Here is a 12,892-nt window from a genome sequence, read left to right on the forward strand (position 1 = left end):
TACTACTACATAATAATAATAATATAAATTTTTTTTTCGAAAATATGTAACAGTACTCAAACGTTCAAAAATGTCTCTTGTCTTACAATTGAATTAATATTAAAAATCGGCTCAATTATATGTGGTTACGGAGGGCGCCAGAAAAATATACCACGGGCGCCGAGTTGGACAGGGCTGGTTCAAATGACTAAGCTGCCGTTGTAGCATAAGATCTGTAAGTTAGGCATGATCTGCTCTGTAAAGCCTGTACTGACAGAGGACTTGTGCTTAGTGCAAAAGGAAGACTTTTCAGTAACAGGCTGTATGTGCGAAATGTATGCTTGACGAAAGGTCAAGTGTATTCATAAGAGACAGACCCATCTTCTCGCCATAGAGGGTGTTACTTAAGGACTATTACCGCAAGAGTTCAGTTGGGAAAAATCTCTGGTCGTGGGCCTCAAGGGGCTTGACGCCAAGACGAACTGATTGGCGGTAAACCGCCAGTCGTAAAGTGACTCTGACTCAGAGAGGAGAACTGAGAGTGTCTCTGGAAACAGCAGACGAAGATGATGGAGAAGGGAAGACGCGGTTTGTGAAGTGCAGTAACAAGTTGTGTAAATGTGCAATTAATCCGGTCATCCAGCCCAAAACGGGTCTAATAGTCCCCCCCTCCCCAACAAATATGTTGTTGCTCATGAGTTCTTCTCAGTTTAACGCCTATAAGTCTCATAAAAAGAAAACTGCTTGAATTTCATTTTGTTTCGAAGCATAGTTAACTTTATCCCTTATCTGAGGAAAACTGAAAAATGTGTAAAGGTTCCGAAAAAATTTAATATTTCAGAAGTTATAGAAGTTCCTTCTTCAATCTACGTAGCAGATTGTTTACAAAACTTACGTCAAAATAAATTATACTTGCGCATGCTTAAACGTAGGTATACACACACACACGTGCACGCACACACACTCACTCTCTCTACTATGAATAACTGCTTCACTTTGCCCCACACTCCCCTACATACAGTGCGTTCAGTTTAGGAGGAAACTTCGCAACACCGCTGACCTGGCCCAACATTCCTCACGAATTGCTGCTGTAACTGCTGATAGCAGAATGAGTCATTAGCGCTGATAAACGCGCGCCGTTGCCGTTACAGTTATAGCAGCAATCTGTGAGGAATGTTGGGCCCGGTCAGCGGTGTTGCGAATTTTCCTCCATGATTGAACATTCTGTATTACGCTTACAAATTTACCGTCTCAAACAAAATATCTCTACACACAGAAATGAAAAGGATTATTTCTTTATTTTCCTTAAATATTTACCATATCTTGTCCATATTTGTGGCTTACTTAGCGACGCTGTTAAGTAGATCAGAATATGTCTATATAGTGATAACTGCAGCGTGGCTAGTATGCAGTGAGTTGAAAACAGAAAACTGTGAACTAATTTGGGGTACCATTTGGGCATATGTCCGAACGAACTGGGGAGAACTGCACACACCCCAGTCGGGAAAGTCAGGATTCGGATCGAATAGTATTGCTTAATTTGATCAAAGAAGAAGTTCTTTTAAAATATTGTCACGTGTATCACTGACTACATACGGTTTCGGATTGGTAATTGGATTTATTGACCAGTTACAGGGCCTAACGACAACCAATTACAGATTACTGTAATTATAACACATAAATAAATTATTCTATATCTGCTTACACTAGTCGTTACTAGGTAGCGGATCTAAAGAATGGCTATCCCTCTGCAAAGTTTTCCTTATCCGTTTCCCGGCAACGGATTTTAACATAGGAACTATAATTGTCGCACTCCATATATCACTGAACTACAGCACAAATCACACGCTAAGTCCTCACAGGCAGACTTCCAGTTCCGCTTCTACTACGAACTTCCCGTGGCTATCTCCTACCAAGAACCAATTGACTCGTAGCGGTTAGTCACTGACTTCCCATCGCGGTGGCCCGGGTTCGATCTCGGGTCTGGTCAAGTGGGATTTGTGGTGAACAAAGTGGCGCTGGGGCAGGTTTTCTCCGAGTACTTCGGTTTCCTCTGCCAATCTTCATTCCACCAACTGCTCCACAATCACCCTCACTTATCATCTGTGGCTGGTACAATAGGCCAGAAGTGGACGCAGTGTAAGGGACTTAGTCCCACCCCCACTAGCAATAAAAAAAATTGACTCGTAGCGGCTACTGTCTTCAACATAACTTCTCTGCAAGGACTCCAAAGAAAACACGGTCTTCTTTTGTTAAGGATTCGTGTTTACAGCTTCGTTGCCCAGCAATGTGCCGTGTGTTTACTTGGCGCAGACCGCATAGAAAACACAGTTTCTCCTATATTTTTGTCACGTTCTTAAGTGGGATGTTTACCGGCCGTCGCATGGAAACGGCAGTTCTTATATTGTTGCCTTTATTCGTTGCAGTGAGAACGTTTACGGCTATTCATCTATTGTTAGAGAAACGGCCCTTATATCAGAATATAGTATTATTTTCTTTATTGCTAGTGGGGTGGGACTAAGTCCCTTGTACTGCGGCCACTTCTGGCCTATTGTACCAGCCCCAGATGATAGGTGAGGGTGATTGTGGAGCAATTGGTGGAATGAAGATTGGCAGGGGAAACCGAAGTACTCGGAAAAAAACCTGCTCCAGCGCCACTTTGTCCACCACAAATCCCACTTGACCAAACCCGGGATCGAACCGGGCCGCCGGGGTGGGAAGCCAGCGACTAACCGCTTGAGCTATGGCACGGCCAAAAATGAAGTGCCAGCAGCATGTGCTGTTCCCAAGCGGTCACCCATCCAAGTACTAACCACGCCCATTGTTGCTTAGCTTCGGTGACAGGACGAGAACCGGTATTTTCAACGTTGTATGGCCGTTAGTTCACATTGTAGTAACTAACAGCAAACAAATGACAAGCAAAAACAAACTCCATGGTTTTAGTCCGCAAGCGAACTGTACCGACCGAGCGACCGCCACATGTCGGCGAACTTAGTGCGAACTGGCAGCTTGAGATATACGAGTCTCGGGAAATCTGAAATGGATTTACACTTCCCACAGCATTTATACTTCAACTGCGCCTTATTAAACCGACCGATGTAAACAAACCACGATTCCTCATTTCTGCTTCGGCAAGCGGACGAATCGTTGTGTGACCTTCGTGTCTTGTGAGTCGTTAGCAAGGCCAATTCGTCCTTATCTGACCATTTGACGTACATAGTTAAAAAAATCAGCGAGGTTTAAATCTTAAAACTCGGCTGCACAAAGTCAGAACCACAGCTACAGTCTTTAGCTGCGAAAGCAATAGCACAGCCCATGCAGACACTGTACATGTCAGGACACTACAGCTGCGACTTCTGCTGGCGTTGTAATTTTATTGCTAAATAACCCACAGAGTAGAAGAGAAGGAAGAGGAAAGGGTGATTAAGAAGTAGAAAAGGAAGGGAAAATAGAAGATTGCAAAACGAATACGCCAGTATCTCCCAGCCTGCTCCCCAAAACGAAGGATTACAGCGCACAGAAGAGTAGAGAGGCGTGACACTGGAGAGCAAGCAGTCTCAGCACCTCGTAATGTAGGCAGCTGCTACCATTCTGATCACAGTCTCTTGTCTTCTCCTCTGCTGTCTACTCGTAAATTGCCTGTGGCTTTGTATGGGTATGAAACTTGGTCTCTGATATTATGGAAAGAACAGTGAGAACAGGGTGTTCTGAGGAGAATATCTGGACCGAAGAGCGATGAAGAGACAGGAGATTGGAGAAAACTGCATAATGAGGAGCTTCATAACTTGTACTCTTCACCAAGTATAATTAGAAGGATAAAGTCAAGGAGGATTAGGTGGGCAGGGCATGTAGCAAGAATGGGGGCGAAGAGGAATGCATATAGGATATTGGTGGGAAAGCCAGAAGGAAAGAGGCCACTAACAAGTCCTAGACGTAGATGGAACGATAATATTAAAATGGAAATAGGATGTGGTGGTATGGTATGGACTGGATTGATCTGGGTCGGGATAGGGACCAGTGCAGGTCTGTTGTCAGCGCGATAATGAACCTTAGGGATCCATACAATTTCAGGAAATTCTCACTAGCTGAGCAACTGGCAGCTTCAGCTCCATGGAGTTAGGAATCCAATATGTCGGTGAAAAACCTATTAGAAACATCCGTTTCGAAGACCGAAAAGAAGAAGCGAGGAACATATTAGGAGAGATCTTCGCGGGAAGGGCTGTGTTTGTTTCCTTGATTGTTACATACCGACGCTTGGTACAATAGGCCAGGAGTGGCCGCAGTACAAGGGACTTGATCCCACCCCACTAGCAATAAAAGAAAATACCGACGCTGTCAGAATCGTGCCTATCCAGTGTTAATGACAGGGCAATAATACGGAGCAGTCGGCGGAACGAGAATTGACAAGGGAAATCGAAGTTTTCGGAGAATATCCACCACAAATCCCACATGACCTAACCTGGGATTGAACCCGTGAATGGTGCATAGGACTGGCTCCAATGACAAAATCAGGTATTACGAGGGGCGTTCAAGTTCTAAGGTCTCCGATGTTTTTTCTCAGGACTGGGAGCAGATAGGCATATGCGGTTTTGTTTAAAATACGTGTGCACTCTTTGTGAATGCGTGACAGAGATGGCAGAACTCTACGGCACACAGAACTCTAGTGGTAGCGGCGAGTGTGAGGAGTGTTTTTGATACTTAAAATGGCGACGTTTTCGTTACAAGAACAGCGAGTAATCATTCGTTTTCTCCACTTGCGTGGTGCGACACCCATTGAAATTCATCGCCAGTTGAGTGAGACATGTGGTGATGGTGTCATGAATGTGAAAAATGTGCGTTCGTGGGCGCGACAGTTCAAAGAAGGCCGAACGTCGTGTGACAACGAACCAAAACAATCTCGGCCTCGCACCAGCCGGTCTGACAACATGGTCGAGCGAGTTGAGAAAGTTGTTTTGGAGGATCGCCGATTGAGTGTGGAAAACATCGCCCCCAAAGTTGGCATTTCCGTGGGATCTGTGCACAAAATCCTGCATGAAGACCTGCGAATGCGGAAAGTGTCCTCCAGGTGGGTTCCACGAATTTTGGCGGATGACCACAAGGCTGCACGCATGGCAATGATGAAGGCATGAATGGGACTTTCTTTTCATCAACTGTGACAATGGATGAGACATGGATGCCGTTTTTCAATCCGCTATTGCATCAGCAATTTTCCAGTGGTCAAAACAGACTCCTACAGAAGCGTTCGCAGCGGCCATGGAATCATGGCGTCGACGTTGTGAAAAATGTGTACGGCTGCAGGGAGATTACGTTGAAAAGTGACAGAAGTTTCAAATTTTTTGTATGATTATTGTGTGAGAAAAAAAAAATCGGAGACCTTAGAACTTGAACGCAACGTAGTGTGACGGCCTTCTGATTTCGTTATTGTGATGAGTATTAAGATAAATAATGCAGTTATGAGGTAATGACTACATCGCAGGCCGAATGTACGTATTTGCTACTTTGCCCCACAAAAACTTCGCGCCTGTCCCACTCTAAATTCTGCAGATTTTTGTGAAGTTATTTGTTGCTCAACTTCTGGACTTGTCCATCATCGAGCGTGTGAAGAGAATGTAAGGTTTCAGAAGCACACGAAACTGTCCAATATATCAATATATAGACCGTAAATATAAGTAAATTTGTCGAAAGACGAGCATAATTGTCAGAGCAATTATTCCCCCTGAAATTTAAGGCTTCAAAGTTTGTGTGCCACTGCTCAGAACAACTCCGCCTTAAAATAAAACAGTGCTACAGCCCCTGTCAGTCATTCTCATGGCCTCATCTCATGAGTGTTTAAAAATAGCATGTTGTTAATACAGCGTCATCACAACACCGGTCGCTCTACTTCTAAATTCAAGTCTTCTGAAATGGTTTTATTCCTCCCAGCATCTCATATGCAGTTCATATATCAATTGACCGCAGTCTGTGTAGCGTCTAGGCTAACACCTGGATGATCAGGATTCGATTCTCAGCAAGGGAAGAAATTTTTGTCTTATCCATAGCGTCTGGACCGGCTCTGGGGCCCATGTACTCAACCCCCTGTCCAGTGCGTACTGGGGACTGTTTCCCCGTTCATAAAGCGGCGAGGACGTGAAGCTGTACGCTCATCTCGGTCTAGTTACAAGTTCAAGAATGATGGAGCTATACCTCCACTCCCTCATATACCTTCATGGCATAGTGCGTAAATTAAGCACGGGTATTAACTCTTACCTTTTTGTCTTTAGACGTGGCGGACGCCGAGAACAGTAGTTGCGCCGTCTAAGGCATGAAATGTCTTCGCTCGCTTGGACGCTGGTATCGTGGGTTTGAACATGGATGTTTCGTGTGTGTATGCGTTTACTCTGTGTTTGTGTTGTCCTGTGTTTAAGTAGAGGCCTTGCGATGGGCTCATCACACGCCCAAGAAGTCCTACCGTTTGTGTAAAAACGATTACGAAACTGAATAAGAGGCCAGGGCCCTGAATGGGCTGGAAGAGTCATCGAAAAAAAAATGTGTCGGACAAATGAAAAAAAAAGCGTAGGAAATTTATCGACGTAAAATTGTGAATCACGTAACTGTGGCGAGCGTGCAGCATGTCCGACATGAAGCTGAAACACTGTGACTCCTCGTAGAGCCAGCTTACCGTCAATCAGTGAACCGCTCAGGTGGAAGATTCGGAGGCTCTGCCCATTTTGTCCTGCCGTAGATGCCTAACAAATTACTGCTGAACTTACCCACTTATAGCAAGTGCTACAGTTGTTTTGTCATCACGAGAATTCTCAAACTTAGCACCCATTTTATCGTTACTGGAGAGCGCAAAGCCGAGTGCTCCCTGAGAAAAACTGGAAATAAAGCTTTAAGGAACTACAGTGCGCGAATGTTTATGAGCGGGCAGGAATGCAAGCATAACATGAAAGCATTTCTAACGTCTGCCGCGTCACACTCTACAACCAGCACGGATCAATAATTTGCAGGAAGCTCCACTAGGGCGCGGGCAAACCAAGGACACTGGCAACGTAATTTCCGAGAACTGTTATCAGAGTGCGTTGAACACATGGAACAGAACTGAGCTGCGCAAGTCGAGGAAACGGCAACGCAACTGCCGGAAGACCGAGAAACTCGGCAACTGCGCAAGCCAGTCTTCTCACAATTGCGTTGCAGCGTTGTGTTCTAGCGTCAGCTGTTCTAACGTGTTTCTGTGATTCGTATACTTGTTCATATGGCACGAAAGGCTGATAAAGTTGATAATTTTGTTTTTGTGCAGTTAATTGAACAGGAGCCTGGCATATATGACAAATGCCACCCAAACTATGGTAGACGGGACAAAGTAGATTTGGCTTGGGAAAGAATTTCACATGAGATGAAGGAGTCTGGTATGTATGTTTATATATTTTTATAATAGAAACTTATAATAGGATACAAATACAGAATATGCCTGCCAAAGCATTGCAAACAACTACTGCAATATGACCCGTGCTTTGTGATACAAGGTAGCAGCTGAGTTAGCCCTCTTCCTTTACAATCATCAGCTGAATTCAATTAATATAACTCCACTGAGAGGGAATTGCTGTTGCTGGCGTTAAGAAACAATCCGCCAGCTGATTTCGTAGGCGCTGTGCCTTCGACGATCTCTGCCTTCCATCATCATCATTTAAAATATGATGACTTGACTGATTTACTGCATGATTTTCAGCTCCTCCGCAAAACTGCCCTTGCTGTGTTCTCATGAAATTGTGGAGGGTAACAAATGCTTTCAGGATTGAACTCACAGTTTGTTCTTTGCAGCATATTGGTCCCTCAAATATCTTGAAATTTGCATTTAGTATACAAAATGCACATTCTATACATTTTCGGGCACGAGAGAGGCTGTAATTAAATATACGTAATTTGTTAGTCAGCACTTTTGTACGGTAAGGTCTCATTAAACTTATTTTCAATTGAAATACTTCATCTGCTACGTAGTAGTAGGGGAATGCTTCGCCGCTGTCACCCGGTGGTAGGGAAGTTGGAAATGGGATGTGCAGCAGCTCTCCGAGAGTAGAGGCCCTAAACACAGACCCATCTCTGTTCTTGCCAATATCTCCGGCATGGACTGTAGTAAATAGGGCTTCGGCGTCTGCACCTGCCAGTTGCATGACCGAAACATAGCTCTTGCAGTTGTAGTATAGTGATCTGGTTTTGCGGACTTGATCCTCATCTAATGAAACTATGCACAGAGGTATTGGGTTTTCGGACTTTATCCGTCGTCCTGGTTTTAAGATAACTAAGAAAAACACGACATTTCGGAAACTGGATCTGTTTCCGTCCTCAGGTGAGGGAAAACACCTATTGTGTTGGGTCCCTTAGAAAGAGCTAGCCTCAATCACTGGATTTCTTAGTTTTTCTTAGTTATCTTAAAAACCAGGACGATGGACAAAGTTCGAAAACCCAATATCTCTGTGTGTTATACACCATCGTCAGAACCCTATAGTAAAAACTGCAGTTCGGCAAGTTCCAAAAATCAAGACATCTTTCTGCAATGCGTTTCCATTTTGATACGTTTGGTGGTGGCATGAACAGGTGTTTAATGTCGTCCATATTGCAGATACAGTGTCTGCAATTGTGCCCTTGCCCCCCATAAACTGAAATGCAGCGACACTGCTGCCCTCTGCCAAACACCTCAAAACAAGAACAACAACCAGTTGCAGTTGCCTATGCGCAACGTTCATACTTTTCTTTATTGTAAATTCGTGCAATAAGAAATGAATTATAAAACTTGGATTAGTGAAACAGTTAGTGCTTTAAGTGTAATTCGCTTTAAATCGTCTGAATTGTTTCACACTGAATGTTTGAGACCCGTTTATCTTCTTTTCAGTCGCAGCCTGTAAAGACAGATGGAAACACATAAGAACAGTATTCGTCCGCCATTTGCATGATAAGACACCTGGGTCGTCTGCTAAAAAGCGTCCATACTATCTTCATGACGCAATGCAGTTCATGATTCCACACATAACGAAAAGTAGCCACCAGGAAAGCAATTTGGCAGCGTCGCACAGTAAAGAAGACACTGCATTATCGGGAGAAAACGAAGAAGACACTCAGATGAACGAAACGTCGGATGAAAACTTGCCGGAAAGTATCACACCATCGCAGAGTCCTGCCGTGGTACAACAAGCTTATCATCAGAGCAACCGAGACGATTCTAAGCAGCCGTTACTTAGCAAACGACGTCGGCCAACAGGTTTGGATCCGGCTGATACGTGCTTCATGGACTACGTGAAGCAAGAGACGCAGTGGAGAACTGCGGATCCAGACTCAGGCTTTCTGCACAGTCTGCTCCCAGATATGAAATCAATGACTTCTAAGCAGAAACGTACGTTTAAAATTGGAGTTCTAAATCTGATGGATGAGATATTAGAAGATACAGGAAGTGACCAGCAGTCTATCACAGACTGAGTGAAACATCTCAAGAACTACATGATAGCTCCAGTGAGTGTTAACATATTTGCAAACGGAACAGAGGAAATCAGGAAATGTGGACTCCCACACAAATGGCACGGGTGATACAAACTGATTGTAACAGATAATGTAAAAACAATGCCTAGCAGTGGCGTGGTATTTGTTTAGACATCTCCATAATATACTATATATAGCAGTAAATAGATAAACTTTCCTTACCTCAGAGTATCAGCAGTCTTTCTTCTGCCGACACATCTGTACGAAATTTTGTATCGTTTCTTCGAATTTGAGGTCCTACAAGATCCACTAATAGAAAAACTTTCAATGTTCATTTTGTAAAGTGATTTCAGCAGTTCTGGGTACTGGTTAAGTTCTTAAAAAAAAAAAAAAAGAATATAAGCACCCGAGTTTAAATTGTCGCGCAAGAACGGGTGCACCCAATGTTTCCTTGTCTCATGTCTTCCCTTCTGAAGGCGCGTCCACATTACTCGTGCTCGTCAGGAGACTCGTCTGGCTTTTACTTGTGCTCGTAAATCTTCGTCCACACTACTTCAGTTGCTCGCCAGGCTTCGGCGCGTGAGGATCCGTATATTTACTCGTAGTGTGTATAGGCTGTAGTCGTATTTTAATTTATTGGCTACAGTTTTTAAATTAAAAATTTAAAATTTGCTTGTCTCGTGACTTGTCATTTCGTCAACATTACTCGCGAACATAGCGAGTCACACGAGCACGAGCACGAGTAATGTGTACGCGCCACCACCATACTATGACAGGACAAATATTACCATCTGACACTGCAGGAAAAGAACGCGCGAAATTGGCCGGTAAACACAACCACTTGAGATGACGTGAGCCATTAATCAAACGTAAGTTTACTCAGTCTGCGCCTGCTAAGCTGGAAACCAGTTGCCTGCTTGAAATCGGTGACGTTTCTCGGAAGTTGCGGTTGCCAGTTTCCTTGGTGTGCCCTCGCCCATAAGGCCTACCCTAGTACTTCTCAGCGGATCTTTTTTAAAAATTTACGGTATAAGTTCTTATGCTAAAACATTTCAGTTTGAAAATAACAGGGTATTGCTTTATCCGGTAATATTATTTCAGAAATGTTAATTTTAGCAACAAATATATATATACATATATACACCGGTACGTTCTCCAAATTGCGCGGTATAATATTATTCCGTAACCGCTCATTATAATTAATGACACCTTAACTGAAAATAATTAACAATGTAATTTTTGTGTTATAACGGGAGACAGGGAAGATGATCACATTATTGAAATGAGAAGGCACTGTAAGCCCATTCTTGCTGTTAGCACACAGGATGTGCACACCCCTATGGTGGAACACTGTAAGTTCCAAGAGAATTTGTGTACCATTCAGAACACGAGATATGACAGTTCTGAGCGAACATAACTTTTTAAAGAGGCGTTCTACAGACCCATAAATTAGCTATTATTGCTGTAAAAAACGCCGTTTTGAATTTAAGGTCTAAATTCGCTCAGCAGCAGCAGTTGATTGGGAGAGGTACATTTTGGAACCCGCCTAGGCTTTAAACTAAGTGAACGGAGAGGTTTAGGAGAACGTAAATTTTCTGAGTGCTGCAGATCCTGAAATGGTCCTTGATCCAGGATCAAGAAGCCTGCTTTCAGGTCTCAACGGCCAGAGACGCGAGCTTGCGTCCCGCGCGAATTCCAAATTCTTATCTTCCTGACCGTTTTGTTGATAAGCCTAAATACACTTACACTAACCGAGTGCAGGTTTCGGATAAGTAGTTTAACCTTCAAATTAATAGAAAGTGTGTAATGTGTATAATAATATTAAAGTGTAACTAGGGCAACGAGAAAATAAAGTGATAAATTTAACTAGTGTAACGAATAACTGAAAATGTAAAAAGTTGGTGTGCGTAGCGACCAGAGGCACTTTCGGACTGCGCGCGCAACGCGTGCTAAGAACCGGAAATACTTTTGATTTGGTTCATCCCGGTCCCTCACACTAGAAGCATTATAAAGGTTATCAACTGCGTCCACTGTGACTTATAAATGTTTATCTTTTTACTCTTTCATCCTTGACATGTTTCGGTCTGAGACCATCTTCAGAAGGACATATCAATACAAGCGGAAACTACTATTACACTGTGATTGGTCAGTATCAATACGTACATACAACATCATCACAATGCCATGAATATAAAATGTTGGTCCTTTAACAACTACAGCGCTGTGCAGTGTGAAGGAGAAGAACCAAATTGGTTCTAATTTTAACAAAGTCTTTTAAAACCACACTTGTAAATAAATTAATTACAATAATTTATATATATTTTAATGTATTCATGCACAGCGCTGTAGTTGTTAAGGGAACAGAGTTTATATTCATGGCATTGTGATGATATTCTATGTATTTATGTATGTATGTATTGATATATCCTTCTGAAGATGGTCTCTCACACCGAAACATGTCAAGGATGAAATATTAAAAAACATTATCAGTCGCACTGGATGGAGTTGATAACCTTATATAACCAGAAATAAGGCCTCGTGCTTTCCGAACCTTCATCACAGCCAATCAGAGCTAACCCTCCTCCCAGTCTACTTCCCCAGCTGAGAATACTCTGTAAATTCGTAGGCACCACAATCGGGTGGCTACTGGGGCCCAGCGCAAGTCCTGCTCCGCTCGCAACCAAGCATCCTAACAGCACGAACAGGGGGTGGGGGGTAACGGCTAGAAGAGAATCAGCTGTAAACTCAACCGGCGGCAGCGACGCGGTTGTGCGCATGATCGTCGGTACGAACAGCGTCAGCTAGCAAGCCCGGCGCAAGAACTGCCGAAACTCGTAACTCGGATCGACTCGGATTGCCACAGATGGCGACATGAACGCGTGGCCTATCAGTGACAATAACCACTGTTAAAAGTTCTGCTACAATTTATTAACCAGAGAACTTTTATAACAAATTTACGTGTCTATACTAAAACATGTATATTTTAGTGCAAACATTTGTTTGATAAATTTCCTATTCAAAATAGTCTAAAACAAGGAGATGCTTTATCGCCACTCCTTTTCAATTTTGCCTTAGAATATGCAATTAGGAAGGTCCAGGGAAACCAGGTGCGACTGAAACTAAACGGGACACATCAGCTGTTGGTTTACGCCGATGATGTGAATCTACTGGGTGATAATGTAGATACCATAAAGAAAAACACACAAACTTTAATTGACGCAAGTAAAGAGGTTGGTCTAGAAGCAAACACAGAGAAAACTAAGTATATGTTGCCGTCTCGTCACCAAAATGCAGGGCAAAATCATGACATAAAGATAGGAAACAGATGTTTTGAAAATGTGGCACAGTTCAGATATTTGGGAACAACGATAACAGATCTAAACCTGATTCAGGAGGAAATTAAGAGGCGATTGAACTCAGGTAATGCTTGCTACCATTCAGTCCAGAACCTTTTGTCTTCTCG

General features: G+C 43.2%; 2 protein-coding genes and 1 pseudogene across 2 annotated transcripts in view; 1 reads left to right on the forward strand and 2 right to left on the reverse strand.

Moving 5' to 3' along the window:
• The window catches only part of LOC111863183 (arginine kinase), a 189,294-nt gene that overhangs the window by 155,989 nt on the left and 20,413 nt on the right, over positions 1-12,892 (reverse strand). The window lies entirely within an intron of this gene.
• LOC111863190 lies at positions 2,744-2,862 on the reverse strand (annotated as a pseudogene).
• LOC111863185 lies at positions 6,990-9,963 on the forward strand. Its single transcript, XM_023849253.2, has 2 exons — positions 6,990-7,367; positions 8,849-9,963. The coding sequence occupies exons 1-2, from the start codon at positions 7,214-7,216 to the stop codon at positions 9,427-9,429; spliced, it is 735 nt and encodes a 244-aa protein (XP_023705021.1). The 5' UTR covers positions 6,990-7,213; the 3' UTR covers positions 9,430-9,963.

The sequence above is a fragment of the Cryptotermes secundus genome, unplaced genomic scaffold (genome assembly GCF_002891405.2).
Source record: "Cryptotermes secundus unplaced genomic scaffold, Csec_1.0 scaffold501, whole genome shotgun sequence".
Taxonomy (NCBI): Eukaryota; Metazoa; Arthropoda; class Insecta; order Blattodea; family Kalotermitidae; genus Cryptotermes; species Cryptotermes secundus.